This window comes from Parus major, chromosome 6 (assembly GCF_001522545.3).
Source record: "Parus major isolate Abel chromosome 6, Parus_major1.1, whole genome shotgun sequence".
In the NCBI taxonomy this organism is placed as follows: Eukaryota; Metazoa; Chordata; class Aves; order Passeriformes; family Paridae; genus Parus; species Parus major.
Window position 1 is genome coordinate 15,675,622 of NC_031775.1, and position 21,062 is coordinate 15,696,683.

At 36.1% G+C, this 21,062-nt stretch overlaps 1 protein-coding gene across 1 annotated transcript; it reads left to right on the forward strand.

The window, feature by feature from the left end:
* The first annotated feature begins 9 nt into the window (after positions 1 to 9).
* On the forward strand, positions 10 to 19,875 carry LOC107206865 (protein FRA10AC1). Its single transcript, XM_015633237.3, has 14 exons — positions 10 to 142; positions 4,418 to 4,494; positions 6,470 to 6,562; positions 6,646 to 6,691; positions 7,525 to 7,601; positions 8,266 to 8,349; positions 8,832 to 8,916; positions 12,104 to 12,149; positions 14,814 to 14,927; positions 15,940 to 15,982; positions 16,424 to 16,548; positions 17,153 to 17,191; positions 18,465 to 18,549; positions 18,987 to 19,875. Exons 1-14 carry the CDS (start codon positions 110 to 112, stop codon positions 19,027 to 19,029), a joined length of 990 nt encoding a protein of 329 aa, XP_015488723.1. The 5' UTR covers positions 10 to 109; the 3' UTR covers positions 19,030 to 19,875.
* The last annotated feature ends 1,187 nt before the right edge of the window (positions 19,876 to 21,062 follow it).

Here is a 21,062-nt window from a genome sequence, read left to right on the forward strand (position 1 = left end):
AGGGAGCCCTCGGTGCGGCCCTGCTCCGCCTCTGCCCCGCTTTCCGGGAGCGGCCCGCACAGCAGCGCCGGGGCCGGGCGGCGGAGGCGGCCCTCGCCGCGCCGCGGCCATGGAGCCCAACCAGCTGCGCCTTTCCGCGGCCGTGAGTGGGGCCGGGAGGGAGGGATGGAGGGGGCCCGGCAGAGGCGGGCGGGGACAGGCCCGGCGGAGGCCGCGGCCTCCATGGCGGCGGGGCCGGGGCGGGCGGTGGGGCCCGGCCGTGCCCGTGGGGGGAAGGGCCGAGCCGTCCTCCCCTGGGCGGCGGGCGGGCAGCCGGGGTCCGTCGTGCCCGTGCCCCACTCCGGCGACCGAAGAAGGGTCAGGCGGGCCAGGACGGTGCTGGGCCACCTGCGGGAAAGCAGGCGAGAAAAAACCGCTTCGGAAGCTGCGTCCGACCCACACGGGCTGGTGTTCAGTTTCTCCATGGAGCTCCACAAAGCTCTGATCCTCGATGTCGTGGTCTTCTGTTACCTACCTTTTACTCCTACTTTTTCTTTCATAGCTATAATAAAGGGGCAGTATCTTGCGAGTGCCTTTTCTCTTTGTTAGGGCCGTCCACTGTATAGTATATGCAGGCACTCCTTGTGATAGGTTTTACGAGGGAGAATAGGTTTGAAGCTAGTCTTACTTATTCTCAGTTTTTTTTCCCCAAGTGGGGTGGCAAAGCTTCATAGACCACATCAAGGCGGGAAGAGCACATTGCAGTGAAGCAATCTGACCTTCCACACAGCATCCTTTATCCATCAAGGACTGCTCCTCAAGTCCTCTTACAGATCCTGTGCTTCATTCAGACCCTCCCCAAACAGTTTATACTAAAAGCACTCGGAGCTGTTCTGGGCCACATCTGGGCTGTGAGCCGACACGGCCACAGACTTGCGTGCTGGGCAGATAAGAGGGAAGGATGGGAGCCGGGCTTAGGAGTGCAGTGGCAAGACTGGGCCCGAGGTCAGGAGCCACCAGCTGGGAATATTTTATAGGATTGTTTTGACTTTTTTTCTTCTTTTTGACTGTTGTTTCGTGTTCAGCCACATGTTGTGGTCAGGAGTCAACACAAACTGCGATGTGCACATTTCACCAATGTGTGTTTACCCCATTGGACAGGCTTAAAGGAGGTGCCTTCTCTGGATGCAAATACCTGCTGTAAATGCATTGCTGGGCAGTTTGTAGTGTCCTATATTGGCATCAAGAGTTAGTATCTCGGTCTGACATCTGTTGTGTACAACGTTCATGCATTTACTATGTTTTGTGTGGGTTGTCAGAGCCAAGAGTTTAGTGGACTCTGTTCTGTCTCCAGTTGTTTCATTATTAAATAATCCAAGATGTTTGGATTATTTAAATGTGAGCTAAACGTACCCTGAAGCATATTTGTGCTTGTTTTAATTTTGTGGTTTCAGTTTGTTTTGTTGTTTGGGAATAAAAAACTCAAAGTTGGTGCAACAGCAAAATACACAGAACAATTTAAGTTACATAGCTTTCAGGTTTGTGTTTTGATAAAACACTTGGTTTTTGTATTAATAATTTACTAGAGACATTCTGAGTCTGACAAATTCCATCAAAGCAAAGTTTATATTTAAGGGTTTATTAAATCATGAAAGTAGTTATTTTAAATTTTGTTGATGATTATGCATGTCCATGTCAATATCTGCTAGGCTTGGCACAAAGCTTTGGTATCTGCTCCTCTATTTCTACAATTAAATATTAAGTATATATATTTATTATATTTTATTTTTTTTTGTGCAGAAAGGGAGAAATCTGTCATGAAACTTTACAGTATTAAGTAGGTGTCTGTTTACATCATCCTTCCAAAATGGCAAGATTCATTTATGGATGAGATTCCTTGATGGAGTTCATGAAATGAACTAAGTATATTTTACAGAATGTCAGGTCATCTTGGAATCATCCTAAGGTGTCAGGCTAGAAATCATTCAGTCTCAGTCTCTATGAGTGTGGTCCAGCACTGCTGGAGCTGCTGCTGTCAAATCCAGCACCAATGCAGTACCTGTCTGTCCTGCTGTTGCCTTCAACAGAGGAGTGATGCAGTGTCAGAACATCAGTCATGGGTTGTGTTCTTCTTCATTCTGAATTTATCTGTGAGGTACTGTAGTGATTCAGAGGAATGTCTTTCAGAGAAGAGCTTTCCTGTTGGAAGAGCAGCCTAGTCCTTAGCCATACCTGTCCTTATATTCCCAGTCGGCTTTACAAAAGGCAGTCATCAGCTTCTGAGAGCCCTACAGTATGACTCTGCTGGAGCAGCTTTTCTTGCGTCTTTTTTTTCTTTTATTTGAGTCATTCCTGGAATCACTTGAGAGCTGAATAGTGGGGATGTCTAATTCTTTCCTGGGGTACCTCATCCAAGGTCAACTGCTTTGTGAAAATATACTTTCATTTGAGCTTTCCTTTTCTGGACTGTTTCAGTACTTCATCTGTCTAGGACTTTCATGCTCATGGTGTTGGCTGAGACTTCCCTTTTGAGTATGAAGGAAGCTCTCGATGTTCATTTGGGAAGCATTACTAATGCCACTTAAAACCTTCCCAGATTAGCATGATATTTTTTAAATTTTGAGGCCAATAAATATATTTGCTGCATACTCAGCGTGTTCAGACTTTTCTGAAGACTGTATAAGCTTCATTAACAAAAGTAGTGACAGGCTGGCTACTAGAACCACCTAGCTATGGGACTACATTGTTGCCACTTTTTTGCCAGTGCAGGAGGATGGTTTACAGCAGACATCTGCTGCACTTGTTTATTGGTTTATTTATACTCTTTTTTTGTTTGGGGGGGAGCTGGTTTTTTTATTATTATTTGTTTCTGGTTTGTTTGGTAATGGACAATTTTTATGTCTTGTGGGAAAGAGAAAATAGTTCAGAAAAAGTTCTGATTTGCTTTTGTTGAAATACATATGTGTAGGAGAATTACAGGTTCTTCAGAAGCATCCAGAAGAGTGGGAGGAACATTACACTATTTGTTTATTACTATTATAAATAATAATAATAATAGTACAGGATTTTAAAAAATCTTAAAAAGAGTCCTTCACTGTTAGTTTGAGAAGATAGTGTTTTACATATTGTCCACAATACTAACCAGTTGTTGGTGTCAGTAGAGGATACAGCTGACTCTTCAGCATGGCATTTCTGCGAGGCATTTGCATCAAGAGAAGGCACCTCATCAAAATCATCCTGAGGAGTTGTGTCTTTTTTCAGATTTTGTTTCCTTCTCAGCTTTTTGGCTGAGAAGGAATATAACTGTAGGTAATATAAGAATTAGCTGAATCAAACACACTTGTTTTCTAACCCATTGTCTTTTTTTATCCACAGTCTCACTTACCAGGATACTTTGATAGTGTGGGTGGGACCTTTCCATATGCGGCTGTATTAATAACTATCCCTCTTACTTTTACCTCAGTTGTGTAAAACTTTGTTTGGAGTCGGGGCTGGTTTATGTGGTGGCTAGCTCTGGCTTTTCTCTCCCTGTGTTGTCCCTTCAGCTGGCTGCTGTAGGTTGTGGGCGCTCAGGGAGGGCTAAGGAAACTTACATGGGTTAAAATAATATTTTTTTGCATAGGTTCCTTTGTAACTTGGGTGAGTTGTTTAATCTGGCTCATGTGTACTTTCACAATTGTAAATGAGCACCAGGAAGGAAGGTACCAGAGTAGGAGTGAGGGAGAGGAGATGGGATCTACTTTAGCCATCGCATCTCCTGAAGGAATTGAGCATAGAGCTGTGCCTTGAAAAATGGAGGCAACAGATCTGGGCATCAGTCAGTGCTTGGTCGTTTGAAAGGATTACGGTGTGGATATTTTGGTTTTCTTATATGCATTAATTTGACATTGTAGTCCCAAAGTGTGTGAAAAAGAAGATTTCATTTTAATTATTGTTTCAATCAGATTTCCTGCTACTGGTGTAAGATCTGATGATCTAAAAGGCTGCATCACAGCCCAAGAAACTTTTATTCCCATTATCCTTCATTTATAATGTGGGCATATCACTTGCTGTCCTCCAGCCCCCTGAAAGACTAGCTCCTGGGGAAGACATTCACCTTTGTCTTAGATAAATAATGTTGTTTAGAAAATAAACACCCAAGGTATTTATTGTACTTTCAGTTTGCTGCATCCATGTGAGGATTAAATATGAGGACATATGCATATAAATTATTTATAAAGTAATCTATTTTACAAAGTGATTTTTCTTTGTCCTGTATTATCTGAAATATACTCTGCATTGTCTGTGGAATTTTATTTGGCTTAGACATGTGAGAATTTGCACTAGTTCATTTGCTCTCTTTCTGTCTTTTATTTATGCATGATGGACAGTACTGATTTGTAATTATGCCATATCCATATTACATTAGCAGATATATTGACTGGTCTATTATTTTCAGGCACGTGGCCATGGAGGCTATGATTCTGATTTTAGTGATGAGGAGAGTGGAGAGACATCTCTGCAAAAGACTAAAAGGTAATGTAGTTCAGAATTAACACTTTGCATGATGTATTTTGTACAAATGGCCTCTTAGTGTGCATAGAAGATGAAACTTTTACATGTAAGGTCTGGTGTTGAAATGGTTTTTGAAAAAATCAATCTCTTTGATTTCTGCATCTCCTCATCTCAAGCTTGCCAAAGCTTGTCATCTCCTAGGGGCAGCTGATTAAGATCTGTTCTGCCATCTCCATCTGGTGTATATTTGCCCCTCAATGCTTGGAGCAGAGGGTTTTGTTTTTCCAAGCATTAGTATCCACTGCTGGGTTTTGGCAGCGCTGTTCACACCACTGTGATCCATCAGGACAAATGGAACTGCCAGAAGAGCAAGGCAAAAAAGGCCAAGTGGTAGCAGGCTTTGTAGATATAAAACACAGAGATATAAAGTGAAGAACTTATTTATTATTAATTTGTGAAGAGACCTGGGAATTGGTAAATTGTGTTGTGATCAATCCTTGAAATGTACCTGTTTGAGATGACCTTGGCCAATACTTTCAGTGGTTTGCACAGTTAGTGACCTGGAATTTTGTAGTCTGATTTGACTGTATTGTAAAGATTTTTATTTATTTATGTATTTATTTTGCTTTTGTACTGTAGTTCCTTGACACTTTCTGCACCATACTGAACATTTGGCCTACATTTTGTATTTACTTTTCTTACTTTTTCCTGTCTCTCCCCTGCTCTTTTATTGGACTTTATTTAAAAAGACTTTCTGGAAACTTTCCTAGGACTCTTGCATATTTTTCCTTTATAGAAGAATTGAAAGAATGGATTTTGTAGTGTCTGATTACATTCTGGGGGAAAAAAAATCATGTTTTAATCTGTGGAATAATAGCATGCATTGTGCCATTTAATTTATTTTATAAATATAGCTGTTCTCCATTAAAATACTGACTGGTTTTGTTCAGATTTCATTTTCTTTAGATGCCATTGCACATTCTACCATTCCACTTTCTAGGTGGAATATTAACTAACCATCAGGAACCTTTCAAAAATCCCACCATTATCCTTGTCCTGGCACACCACTGCTGATTCCCAGTAGGGCTCTTATATGGGTTCCTTTTCTTGCTCTATCATGGTATTTATTTTCACTTTAAGGAAAATAGTAGTCTTAAATTTTCTCCAAATTGCTGTTTTATAGACCCTTCTTATGGAATTTTGTGATTCTTACAGATCCTTTTGAGTAAATGATACCTTAAGTTTCTAGAGTCCTAAATTCCATAGCTAGAAACAAATTCCCTGGCTTGTCTTTCTGATTTCTGGTTTCTGATTTCCATGCTTTCTGCCCACTGATAATTATGGGAAAAAATCTTTTCTTCACCTCAGTTCATGAATGAAATTAACTAAATATACCTTTTACTAGCTAAAATGTATATCTTTAACTTTTTATTACTTTGTTGAACTCTAAAAGTAATTTTAGCTGCCTACTGACAAGTGCTATTCAATACATGGTAACTGACTTTTAAATTTGTGATTCTGGTGGTTGCACTACAAGAGGCAGAGCTGTTTAATGAGGTGTTGAGACATCGGCCTGAAAGGGTGGAATAGGGTTACTGACAGTCACTCTCTTTCAGTGAGTGCCCTGTCCTTCCTGTTCCTACTTTGCTGTGTAGCTGAGATTTGTAAAGGACTTTAAATGTCAGAGTGAAACTGAAGAATCTTCCAGGTTTTATCATTGTTGTGTAGTGATAATATTAATAATAACAAATATTACAAATTGGTGTTTTAAGCAATTGCCTTTAAATTTCAGATGGAAGCAAATGCTATTCTGATTTTGTTCTGCAGATTAGGCAAAGTCTGATCTGATGTTGGTTCTGAAGTTTCATTCTATTCTTGTAGAAAAGAGCAATATAACAATTTTCATTATTCAAGATAGTGCAAGGTTTAGCATATGAAAATTTTATTCCTTATGAAAAGTTTTTGACTAACTTTTCTTCCTTTTTCTTACCTTTAGAACACAGGAAGATGCCCTTCTGATAAAGCCATTCCAAAAAGCAAAACAAGGCAGTGTGGTTCACAGACAATTTGCAGCTGAAGAATGTGATAGGTATCTGTTATATATTGCTTTTTTGAGACATTTTACTCTTAATGGAAAGATAGTTTTCACTGGAATGTGTTTGTTATTAACAGGGAAGAAGCAAGAAAAAGAAGATTTCACTTGATATCGATGGATGCTGTATCCTTCTGTTTAATTTTTCAGGTTTGAAGATGGGGCACAGGTTATCCATTATGGTAAAATACTGGGATTTCTCAGTTACCACATTAGGTGACAGGGCAGCACCAGATACTGAGTCATTCTTCAGAGGAGCTTCTTTTTGCTATTGAGATAAAACTTAATTGAAAATCTTTTTTAAGAAGCCATATATAAAGTTTTTATTTGTGAAGACACTTACTTCCTGAATAAGTAATTACATATTTTGTTCAAATTATGGTACAAAATGTGTTTCAAATTATGTTTCTGTTTTGGCCTTACACTGAGGCCAAAGTGTTCTGAGAAGGATTACATGTTTTTCCATGATTTTCATTTCCAAACTAAAGCATACAAATTTTGTTTGTATGTTTGTGGTAAAAATGTAACAAATTATTCCATTTTAGTAGCCAGACTGTTTTTACAATAGAAAAGTACAAACCTGTTTTAAACAAAAACTGCACTACAAAGAAGCTGTTGTCTAAATCACAGCTGAAAAAATGAATCAAGTTTCTGTGTATATGTGTACAGAGTATCTTTGATAAAGGAAGACAGTTTTATAAATGATGAATGAGGTTTTAAAGATGAAATTGCCTTGAATTCCTGTATTTGGAAATTAGCTTCTATGAGAGGTTATTAAGTAAAACTTCCTAATTAATTCCATCCTATTTTTATTTTGGAAATTACTGAACTGTTTCTGAGAAGAAAAGTCCTTGTCTTAAATATATAAAAATATTTTGGTTGGGTTTTTTGTTTTGTTTTGTTTTCAACTGTGGTAAAAGGAAATAAATTCTGAAACAATCCTTAATTACTTTATTCAGTATGAAAGACATAAAAAGTTTGTGCACGACTACATTTTATACTATGGTGGCAAAATAGAGGATTTCCGAAGATCTGGGTGAGAACCTTTAGCAACCTTTCCCCTCCTGATCTCAAAGCTCCTGTGTTATGTAAAGCTGTTAAATATATATTATAGCTTTGGGGCCAGTAATGGCTGGAGCTGTGTATCAAATTACTAATTATTTTGGTCATAAATGGTAAATACAGTAACTGGAAATACCCAAACACACAACTGCCTTGTTTCATTTTGTTTTCATATTTTTAGATAAGAGCTGAATTATTCTTCTTTTATTATGTAAAAAGAAGTATGACAGGTGATCATTAATGGAGGGTACATTGAGAAATATGTCAGTATCTTCAAAATAAGTCTGAAATACTTCTGAATGTGCAGAATTGCTATCCATTGTCCAGAATAATAACTTCTGTAGAGCTACATAACTGCCTTTTAAAATCACTGTCTCCAATAAAGAGTATAAAAAGTGTTTTCAGACAGGATCAAGTCATCCACAATTTCAGTGGCTGTTTTCCACCATGAGTTTTTTTATTTGGGAACAGGTACGCCAGGGAATTAATTTTTGATGCTTTTATTTCATAGAAATGTACTCCTTTATGCTGTGAGGTAGTGACCAGAACTGTAAAATATTGATGCTTACCAAATTATTATTTGATGGATTTTCATTTTAATGTTACCCTGTACTAAAAATAGGTGTGTCCTTTTATAGAGCAAATGACAAGACGGATCTTGATGTTATTAGAGAAAACCATAGGTTCCTGTGGAATGAAGAAGATGAAGCAGACATGAATTGGTACCTGAAACTATTATTGGATATATTGTTTTTAGATGACTTGTACTAAATTTGTAGTTTCCTTTACTAATTAAGAATTACTGTGCATACTTGGTGATCATTCTTTAAAGATGATTCGAAAATGAAAGACCCTTAGAAGGTCTTTCATATTGTAATATTGCTCAAATGCCTATATGAATTCATGACAGAAAGAACTAATAAATAATAGTGATTCTCTAAGATCCAAATGACTGTTCAAAAACTCTGAAGAAAGCAGAGTTTGAAAAACATACAGTTTAGTATGTACAGTGGATTTATTTTATATTTATTTTTCCAGTTTTATGGAAATTACTCCTTAGTTTAATAACTAATCTGTTGCATTTCTAAGTCTACAACTTGTGTTCTTTTGATGAAACAACATGTTGTCTTGCTAATGTCATTACAATGTAAAGTGAATTATGTTGTCTTTTATATTTCATAAAAAATAATACTTTTTGTTATAGGGAGAAGAGGCTTGCAAAGAAGTATTATGACAAATTGTTCAAAGAATACTGTATAGCAGATCTCAGCAGATACAAAGAGAATAAGGTATCTTTCCTTAGTGTAAATCATCTTGGGTTTTGAAGTATAGCCTTTTCAAAAATGGCCTTATGATTGTGGATATGTTGTAAAACCAGAACGTTAGTACCCCTTCCATAGAAAGGGAGTTGTGGGAATTTATCAAGTTACTTAATAAGCAGCAGTTTGAATCCAAGCATTGTCACTGCCTCAAAAATGTGCTTCTGTGGGAATAGGAACATTTCTGTCAGATGATGTTTTATGAAGAGGTACATTGTGTGTGAAAGGCAGAAACTGCAAAGGGGTTAAAGAAGGCTGAAGAGGTTGCTTGGAGAGGAGCAGTAGATGAAGCCTAAAAACCAATGGAATGTTACTGTTAAAAAAAAAGTCTAACAAGAGTTTTGTACTTGAATGCTGACAGAAACAATTTTGGAAAAGTCTATTCTAAAGCAGCATCTTTTGCTGGTTGTTCTTTTCTGTTTGTGGAAACAGGATTTGTATGTGCCTTGTAAATAAATAGAATTTCTTAAGAGAAATGGCCCAATTCCAGCACCAGGTTTTCTTCTTAACTGGAGCAGTCTTTCTTTTTTCCAAGTTTCTGGCTGACTGATTTCTTAGTGAAAGAGTATACATGAATTTTCTATTGTGATTTTCCAGAGACTGGTGCTGAACTCAGATGTGTCCTGGTGTTTCTAGCACACAGTAACCCAGCCTATATAGTTCTTTTTGACTATTTCTAGTACTGAAAATTACATTCACTGGTAAATATTTGCAAGGACTGGGCTTAGCTCTGTTGGGAAGATGGCAGTCATCTAAAGACAATTGCAACAAAAAAATGCAAAAATTTAATTAAAATCAACAAAAAGTAAAATGCTGAAGATGCCTTCCCTCCTTTTTGAGTAAATTTAATTTTATTTTCCTGTACCTATTTCATATCCCTTAATGTCCACTCCATCCCCCCATCCCCCCAGCTGATTTCACTTGAGCATGCTTACAGATTTTGTTTCTCTTGCTAATGTGCCAAGTTTCCATATGTTTGCTGTCTTTTGTGGGAAACTGTTTTGCCCCAGATTTTTTTGTGTGTGTGTGTGTTTTGTTGTGTTGTGTGAACAGTATTTCCTTGTCAGACTTCAAGCGTGTCTATCCTAACTTTGAGGTCACTGTCTGTTCCCATTTATGCTCCTAAGTCATTACCCATATTTTTGGAATTTCCATGTCAGCATAACTGCTGTGTCACGCAGCTTGTGATATATGCTTTCTTTTCTCAAACATTATAGGATGTTCTGGTCATATGAAAGTCCTTTCTCAGAAATTCTTAGAAAAATAGAAAAAAATATGAGATTTTTCTCAATGATTGAATTATCCGTGCCTATGTTTGGTACAGAAGGATTTCAAAGCACTTTTTTTCTTGGAAGTCTTAAATAAGCTGCTCATCCCATTTCCCACTGATGGAATACAGTCTGTGCTTTCAGATTTTTTCTGCTTTAATTTTTTTTCTGCATTTCCAGAAACTGAAAGCTGGATATCTTTAGCCCCCTGTGCCTTCTGTTTTGCAGTGCTGGTGCTATGAAAGGTGCAGGGTTGATAATAGCTTCTCAGCTAGTCAGCCTTTTGCATGCTAACTGTCGATGCATGCTTTTGCATGCTAACGTTGATGCTTCATCTTGATGTAAGAAAGAAATTATTTTCTAGTGAGAACATTCAGGTGCTGGAACAACTTCCCCAGTGGCACAGTGGAATCCCCATCCCTGGAGGTTTTTCAGATGCAATTGCCCAGGGGGATAGATAATCTCATCTGGGCTCCCTTCCCCATGGAAGGTTGAACCTGGTGGTCTGTTGAGGTGCCTTCCAACCTGAGCTGTTCTTTGATTTTGTGATTCTGTATCGTGCTACTTGGTGTCAAAGCAGAAGTTGGAGGTCAATTTTCTGTGATATTTTAAATACATATATTGCACAGATTGAGACTTGCACATATGTGCTCATCTGTCTTTTCACAGCTGTAATTATTCTGCTCCTGGCCAAAATGTTCTAGTCAGATAATGTTTCTAAAGATCTCTGCATAGAGATTGTAGCTCAGATCTCTTTAGGAACTTTTCTTTTGAAGTAAACCACCGTTTTACAAAGGACTGGATAATGGTAAGCACTAGTTTCATGGGAGCATCTCCTTTAAGAATTTGAAAAATAAGCAGAACCACCTTCTGACCAAAGCTCAGAAGAAAACAGCAAGAAGCCCCAAGACATATGAGCCTGTGAGGCCACAGGCACATTCCAGCTGCAGGTCCAGACTGTTTTACTCACACTCACATGCACACACATGGCTGGGACTCCCCTGTTTTCACTCCTAGAGATTCACAGGTGTTCTCAAAGCCAGAGATGGAGACCACTCACCCTTCTTGCTCCCAGGCCATTTCACCTGCTGATGACAAGTCTGGCTTGGCCTTCACTTGGTGTTTCCTTTTAATCAGAAATGCCAATGTGAACCTCTGGGGCGTGAGGCAACACAGAGAGAGTGGAAGAGTGTTCTTGACAGCTCTTGCTTGTGCTGGGTCTGTTATTCCTGACATTTTCCCTAGATAAGAATTTTTTAGGTCAAGGTTGTCTTTGAACCTTCAGTGCATCTTGTCTGCAAACTTTGAGGCTGATAAATGACCGTCTGTATTGTCAAATAGTTCAGTTCTATTGTCAGCTTTGCAGTGCAGCACAGGAGGGTGTTCTGCATTTAAGTTTTACTTTGATATGCACTGGACTGGAAATGTTCCCTTTGTTGTCTTATTTTCCTAGAGAATTTCTTATTTGCTGTCTCTGTACTTTGTTTTGTAGCTTAACAGATTGGAAGTGTCTCCTATTTCCTAAGAAATGAAATCTGTTTGACACCTGGTTATTAAATAAAATACATTTTATTATTTTGTTTTTATTTCCAGATTTCTAGGCCAACTTGTCTTCTACTTGGAAATGTTAATATGTTTGTTTCATAATTGTTTTTCAGTATGGAGGACTTCCTGTAAAAATAAAAATATTTTAAGTATTTCTATTATAAAAAATACCATTCTGGCAAGCAGAAGCAGAGAGATATTTTTAATTAAAAGAGAAAAAATTAAATTCTACTGACCAGAATTAAATGGATAAGCCACATGCAGGATGTCAATCAACTGAAATCAGTCCTTTCAATGTTTAATGCTTACTATTCACAACTCAATTTTGGTTCTTTTCTTAACAGTTTGGATTTAGATGGCGACATGAGAAAGAAGTAATTTCAGGAAAAGGTAGAGTTGTCTTTCATTTTATGTTACATTTCTTCTTGATGCTCCTCTTGCTGCTTTTTGACATGATTTTGTTATAAAATACTTGATGGTACTGGTAAGTATATCAGATAATAATGAACAATAAATTGACTTGTCCTCCAGCTTTGCTGTTTTATGCCACATAGATTTAGACTGCACACTGATCTGCACATATTACAATTAAAAGAACCTTTAGTTTATTTTCACAAGGTCAATTTTGTAATGAACACCACTATAACATGTTTGATAATGTAGAATTTCATGGGTTGGCTTTTTAGCTGCTTTTCTCCAGTAGTTCTTCTACCTCTTTAGTTAGCATTTGATAACTGTAATTGAAGTTTCAGTGATTTTCCTCAGGAATTTCTTGAGTAACAGTTTCTCCACTGCTTTTTGCAAAATGTAAATTTTTTAGTTGAAGTTTCTTGTGTGATACTTATTTTAGGCTAAATTGGTTTTGAAAGCTTCAGTGGCAATGAGTATCAGGTCTCCCAATGCTGTCTCTAAATCAGTGCCTTAATTCTGGGTATGAAGTCTTACCAGTATGTTACTGGGACTTTGCACAGTGGTCCTTGTTCCATGGCTGAGGTGCTTGGGCTTTTTCAACTTGCTGAACAAGCAAGAAAATGAGGTGAATGAGGTGTTGGTGTTACTGGGGTAGATTCTCATACACGTGTGGTTTTCAGAAGTCATGGATGCACGTGCCAGAAAATTATATGGAGTTGTACTGCTGATCAGTTTCACTCAGTTACAGTTCTTTAAACAGATGTATTCTGTAAACACCTGAATTGCAATGTATTTCAAAAAGTTAGAAATGCATTTATGATTAAAAAAAATAAATTCAGAATGGAAAGCGAGAACAGTATTGATGGGGATTTTTAAGTTGTAAATATTAAAGCCTGTAAAGGTAGTTGTGGTCATATGTTGCATTCAGCACTACATGTTATGTTAAAATTACGTGCTTTATTGAATACTTTAACAGGATAATTAAAATTAAATGAGAAGTAAATTATTTTTATGTCTTTGTGGGATAAAAATTATAGATTTTTACATTTAATATGTGGTACTCCATGTTTTAAAATGTGGGATAAAGTGCAGAATTACATATTTCAAGCTTTTTTTAATGGAAAGCTAATGAAAAGCAAGCAATTGGAATGTAAGGGTGGATAAATCCTCTCTTTCACCACGGGGGGGCGCGAGAACCCAACCCTCTCGCAGGTGTCAGATGCTCTCTCCAAGTGCGGTTCCAAACAATCCTTTAAAAAAAGCCGTGGGTCTTTTAAGCTATTTTAAAATATAAATCAACCATATAAATTGCTTTAATTAAATATAATAACACATCGATACCTACCTGTCTGGTAATTAGCATTAGCATTGTATGTACTTAGTGTACATAGTGATGTAGCTGTGTCAGTTGAGTGGTGATGAGAACCACTGTCGGTGCGTTCTTACTAAGGTTTGGGGGTGGGAACAAGGGAAGGCAGAAATTCACACTTGGTTGCTTTGCATTTGATGGCTGTCTTTGCATGATCACAAAGAAGAAGGGCTAGGGGAAGTCAAAGAAGAGGTGGCATTTGTTTTACTAACTGTAAATGCCAAATTATTTCTTCTGCTTCTTTTCTTTCTAATCTTTGCCATAAGTGTTTTGAAAGGAGGTGATATTGGAGATTGCTATGACACAGGTGGCCATACTTTAGATTGGGTTAAACATACTTAATATATATTAATTTGAAACTTGCTTTTTTAATGAGAGTTCTGGGGTTTTTTTTACTTCAAATGTTTGCATTGAAAGTGGTATTTCATTACAGAACTGAGGTATCTGGGGACACTGCCAATCCATTAGTTAGCTGCTTAAGCAGAATTTTCTGAGGTTAATCGTTCACCAACAGTCCTGCGTGTGAGCCTATTAATACACATCCTTTCTGCTGCTCTGCATACAAATCAGTCTTCTGCAAAAGGAATGCATGGATCTTCATTACTGCAATATTGGGACTTCAGTGGTGAAAACAAAATTGATTATGTGCAGATCTGTTTTAAAATCAGTGTTGCTTTCACATAAAGATCCAAAGGAAGCTTTTAAAGCTGATGTAGCATTTCTCACAAAGTTGGATTTCCTTTTCTTGAAAGAAAAGTGTTTATGGATAGTCACTAGAAAACAAATTGCATGTCCAGTGTATCAGATACACTAGTTATGTAAAAAGCATATGGGCATCTTCATATTGTACAAATGTGATACTTGAAATAGTTTGTGTCATTAAAGATGCATGTCTCAATCACAACTTCTGATCCATCATCCTCTGCTAAGTAAGTAATCATTTAGGGTATAGGATCTATCCTAGTGACATTAATTTTTCAGCGTTCATATTAGGCTTATTATTTCATAATGTACACTTTCATCCACATATTTCAAAACACAGTTATGATTTTTCCTCTGCAAATAGGCAATATTGGACAAGTATGATTGATTGTGTTGTTGTTCCCTGTTAATAATTCCTTAATCTAGATGTTATTTTTAGATTTGTGGGGTTTTTTTTTATTTGAAGGAAATGGAAAACAAAAAGCAAAAACTGAGCAGAACTGGAAATAACAGCCCCATATCTATTCATGATAATCATTGAACCATGGTTTGCTGGTTTTGACTCTTTTCAGGTCAGTTTTCCTGTGGAAATAAACACTGTGATGAGAATGAAGGCCTGAAGAGCTGGGAGGTGAATTTTGGTTACGTTGAACATGGCGAAAAGAGGAATGCACTTGTGAAATTGAGTAAGTCAACCCTTCTAGGATATTTACACTTAAAAAAAGACAAGTGTCTTGTACTTTGAATGGTATTGAGTGAGATCCAATGTAATGAGTTCATGACAAATGCAGAATAGAAGATAATTTTGTTGAATTAATCACAGGTGGTAGCATGGTGCTCTTGATTTAGAGAATAGCTGTTATCATTATATACGACAAAGTTGTTACAGATTAAGAACTTTATTCTGTATAATTAGCATGTCATAAAATCAGAATAATTTGCTATAAACTGTTTTGTATAGAAGCATTTCTAGTTTTAATGGACAGTACTGCATTGCAAGGAGAATTTCAGCATTGTCATTGCTCATTCAGTTACCTGGCTTAGAAGTCTTTAGGGCTTTGGACCAGACAACTTCTTGCACATATTCAGCTTTACTGATTTTATTCCAAATATTTGTGTTTTCTTAGAAAACGTCTATCTTTAAACAGTTTTCCATTCTTAATCTCAACTGTGGTTTTCTAATTCAGTATTGTCTATATGATAATATATTTATCAGATAATTACATTTAGTACAGTTTATATTGTTTGTTACTGTTACTTTTAGTTACTTCATGTAAAATGAGTGAGTAGTGGGATTTTTTTCCTTTTGTGCATAAGACACTCCATGTGGAAGCATTTGGTCTCTTGACAAAGCTCTAAGAGACTTACATGTCTTCAGTATAATTGCAGAAGAATTTATCTGTCCACAAGGATCCATAAATGGGATGTCTGTACATAAGAAGCACTGATATTTCTTTAATGAAGAGCTAGTTTAGCCAGTGCTAAATCTGTGATTGTTCTTTACATTTAAAAAATCTGGGTTTGTACTGGAGACTTTCATAATGTATTTTTTTCAATCCTGACTGCAATTACATTGTAACTAGTGTTTTGAAGAAAAAGCCAATGATTTTGAAAGATCTAGCTCTAACTAGTTTTGTAGTTTTGTTAATTATGCTTATCAAATTCTTGGCTGCAATATTCTCATTTTCTCTTTTTCAGGACTATGTCCAGAATGTTCCCACAAACTAAACTTCCATCACCGGTAATGAAATGTTTTGAAAATAATGGGGACTGAATTACTGATAAGTTACAATTATGATGAACAGCACACAGGGACAAAACTTCAGTTAGATGATTAGGAACTTCATTTATCCTGAAACAGCATAAATATTCTGGAGCTTTTATAAAGGCACTGACTTGTCACTGTTGAGGGTTGGAATGCTGTGCTAATGACAGCACAGAACCCCTCAGACTGGAAGAATTCCATCCCTACCACCACAGAAATTTCATTTGCTCAATTTCAGCTCAGTGATTATTTTTCTTCTGCTTCTAATAGCACTTTTCAACTGAATGTGTTTTTTTCAGTTTAACTACTGATAGATGTCTGAAAAAATGACACGTTTGACTGAATTAAATACTTCAGATTTACTGTTGCATAAGAAGTACATATAATAGAGGAGGTGTACATTCATTTTTTTTAAAGGAGGAAAGAAGTCAAAACATGCAAGAAAAAAGGCACAGCTGCACAGAACTCTAAAGAGCCAAAAAATAAGAAGAGAAAATTATCTCGTTCAGCAAAAAAGAAGTCCAAAAAAAAGACCCATAAAGGTAAATTTAAACTTTAAAACTTCAGTTGTTAAAGTACTCAGATTAGTTGAACATTAGTTTTGCTACAGCTATGTAGATAGAGACATATAATTATGTATAAATACATTTAGATATATGGACAGATATGTAACTTTCTTGACTGCAACACAGGTAGTCAAAAAGGTAAATTTCTTAGGTAAAATTTCCTAGATGCAGAAAAAAGATAAGTTTCTTATATTTAACAGAGGGACAACCTTTTGAAAAGTATGCATTGCAAGGGAAATTTGTGCAATCATTGGATGTTGCATACTGGAAAGGGTTATGAAGTATTTCATTCCATGAAGCTTTGTGGTTGAAAGCCTTTTGAAAATGTTAAATAACCTTTTTACACCAGAGGTCTTGGGTTGACATAACTGGGCTCAAACTGATGACCTTTGAACTCATGCAAAAAAAATCCTTTTATTATAGTGTTGACTTGCTTTCTTTGAATGTGGTGTGTGTGCATGCATGTGCACATGTTTAGTGTAATAAATTGTGATAGAAATATCTTTGTAAACAATTTAAAATAACAGATAAAACCAAGAGAAGCTCACCAGTTTTTTTCTATTTTGGTGTTTCTTTACAGATCACGTATCTTTAGATGATTCAGATAGTTCTGATAAAGGTAAAGGTTTTTTAATATCTTATGTTTTTGTAATAAGTTGTATAACATCATAGACAGTTGTCATTGATCTTAGTTTTATTAGGTGTTTTAATATTTTATATGATAAGAATGCTGTCTGAAACAAAGAGAAATACAAAGATTTGAATGAATGACTTACATGTCTTGGAGAAAAAGTGTAGGGAATTTTAAGGAGGAAATTGTTTAATCTAAAAATAGAAGTGTGGCCAGATTACAGAAGGGAAATAACCAGAAAAATGAGAGGTCAGGCTGTTCCAAAAAAGAGTAGAGGGTGCAAAAATAGGTACGTTGTTAATAATTTCATGCTGTGTAGTCTGTACTGTGTAAAGATAGTACTTTTCTGATACAATAACTGCTACATTTTCCTTCAGGGAGTTATACTGATACTCTGCTCAAAAAAAAAAAAAAGGATTTTAAATAAATCCTAGACTTTAATTAATGTCTTTTCCAACTACTTGTTGCAGGTAGATGCATTCAGTGACACCTTAACCTTAGTCACTACTTGTATCTCAGTGATTCCAGTCTCCACTTTATTTTTTTTGTGAAACAGGCCCCATCTCCTGTTCATGCCAATTCTTGTTGCAGACTGTCTAGAAGTAATTGACTGATTTCATGATTTCTCTGCTCTGCTATACATTTTTAGGAATGTCATCACCCCCTAGGCTTTCCCAGTTAGATACAAAAAGACCTGAAGTAGTTTTCTTATGATTTGGACCATGCCCAAAGTACTTGTTTTGTCAGAAGAGTTATTGGAAGATTCAGGAGAAGGGAGGGAGGAGCTTCTGAGATGAGATTCCTGTGTACTAATATGAAATAGTTATACAATAATCCATGTTTTCTTACAATTTTACTGATAAGTCACAATTTGTAAGAACTATAATTTAATTAAGGTAATTGATTAATATAATAAATTGAAACTGTATTGTAATTCTGGGTTTGTAATTATTTAGTTTTAGAAAAAAAATGGTATGTTGCTGTTGTGTCAAGATCGTTGTTTCAACATGATTGTTGCTATATTTGACCAAAACAATGGTTTGTGTTACCTAAGAAACTTTCTGATGTTATTCTAATTAATATTGCAAAACATATTCATTTTCACTTCATGCAAAGCAAAGTGTTTTGTTTATTCTCATGGTTGCAATTAAACATTGCTTCTAGCAATATATAATCTAATTTAAAAAAAGGTAAATTATTTTAAAATTTTCATGTTTTTTTAAATTTTCATTTAATGAAAACATTTTCAATTTTTCAACAGACTCAGATAATAGCAGTGCAGAAGATGGTCCTTCAAAAGCTGACACTAGGAAAGGTCCTCTACGAGAAGCAGATAAAAAATCACGGTTAGTTTGATGTAATGAACTTGCAGCTACTGATACATACGGGGTCCATTCAGAATTGCAAAGGCAGAGTTGTCCTGAATATTTCAATGAGTATTTATACATAAAAGGTTATGTCAAATCTCTTTCCATGCAGTGAACCTAAAAATGTGCTTTCAAAGAGGAGACATAGACAGCTCTTGAGGAAAACCTTTGCTAAGCCACTACCACACCACTGCTGCCTTACCCTCTACTATACTATTAATTACCTTAGTGGTGGGTCCTTGGAGTCAGCTCACACAGGGAAATATGAAGGGTATTAGAATGTAGTAAGTCAAAATTATCTCTTCCTTCTGCAGGTTTAATCAGAAGTTTGCTAAAACTTTTTCACACAAAGATTATCTCCTGGGTACAAATCCAAAGCAGAACTTTCTGACTTTTATTTTTTGTCATTTTTACAGGGAAGAGGAATTTGATGAGTATTTTCAAGACTTATTTCTCTAAAACTTGCGATTGGTGTAGGCTGATTTTCTTCATGAGTTGTCAAGATGGAAGTCTGGAAATCCAGTCATTATTTTCCAGAGACCTCGATCTGCCAGCATACATTTTCTACAGTCACTCATATGGACCATTTGGGTGGATTGTCATTGTAGAAGGTTTCAAATCTAAAAACTTTCAATTTCTTGTAGTATACTCTGCATACTCTTGAAACAAGAGAAATTTTTTTTTCAGCTCAGGGCAGAATATGTATGGCACTCAAATTTAAAAAACCAAGAATATAGTTTATTGATATTACAACAAGGAATTTCACTGCTTTTATTTTATCCCAAACTTCAGTTATTCCCAGATTTTTGTAAAGGAGCATTTTGTAAGATTCTGTGAGTAGCTTAAAGCCATGTACTTTAATTTATTTATATTTTTAATTTATTAAACAAGAATTAATAGCTTTAAATTTATTGGTTACTTAGACTTCAATATTTGGGTATTAGTCTCTGTAAATATTTTCAAATGCTATTGGAGAAGTTCAAATTTTGTCAAATATGTGTTCTACTTGAATTAAGTAAACTGTATCTGAAATCTTTCCTACTCCTTTAAAAAGTTCAGTTTATTGTGACTTTTTTCTAAATTTTAGTTGTAAAGTGCTATGTCTTACAATTCCACCTATAAAAATTTGTTTGGTTGGTGAAATTTTTGGTGTAAAAAATAACGTGTGGCTTTCTGCTGGAGATGTACGTGACTTTTATGTTATCTGTGCCTTCTGATCTCCTTTCCATTGACTGAACGTTAATCCTTCTTTCACGTGTAATCCTAAATATACAAATAAAGCATGTGTATTGCTTCAGAAACTTACTGGATTCATCTTCTTTGAGTTGCAGCACATCTTTAAATATTCATTCGGTCATGTTTCCAAAGAAACAGTCTGCACATGAATAGGTACCATGCCTATATTTTTTTCTGTTTGGTGAAAATTACTTTGGATACAAAGGTCAGACTTTTTAAAATTAAGTTTTCATGTTAATCTGAGAAAGTTAATGTTTATATTTTTGATGAGTACTTCTCACTGTAGGTATAGAAAGTATTTATTTCTAGTAAGTATTTGATGTGGACAATATAACAGCAGAGATAGTTGTAGTGTATTTATGAACATTTCACACATATTCATATGAATAAGTTGAGAACTCTATTTACAAGTATTACTTAACATAATTACATTTTAAACATTTTTTACTTACATAATAGATGACATTACAAGGACATATTTAGGGCGTCCTTGAGTAAGAAATAAACGTATCCTTGCATGAAGGCTTCTTTAGGTAAGAAGGTGGATTTAAAGGTTAATTCTCTGTCATCTTGCGTCTTGCGAGCTTGGCTGAGAGTCAAATCCAATCTGCAGCAATCTGCTTAAACGTGTGCAACTTGCCCAAAGGGGCTTTTGTCGACTGCGTTGCTATATTTGTTGCTTCAAGTATTGCATATTAAGTATGTGTTCTGAATAACTAGCTTCTCCTTGGGTTTTTAAAATACAGTTATAAAAAAGTTACACTATACATATTAAGTACATAATTTAATACAGTTTGAATAAAATTACATTATCAAACAATCTTGAAATGGTTTTATTTAGTACAGAAAATAACATGATACCTGGTTTTATGTCATAACTGCATAAAATATTTATAAGTCAGAATGTTTTAAGTGTTTGGAGATTTTTGTGGATTCCTTTGAGTGATAAATGTACACAGTATCTCTGTTCATAGAGCATTCTTAGAAATATTTATATGAGCAAATTGCTCATTCTCCCTTCCATGTGGATGTGGAAGGTCCTTCAGAGGAAAAAAAAAAGGTGTGGGTCTGCTTTATTTAAGAGAGCAGGAAAAGTGGCAGGGTTGAGTCTGAATGTTGAAGGTCTCTGTTGCAGGAGTTGCATTTGACATCCATCTCCTTAGATTTGAAACTGGTTCCAGTGAATACTCAGGTCTGTGCCTAACATAGTAGCCATTTGCCTTCCTCCATCCACAGGAGGAGCTTGTTTCTGGAGT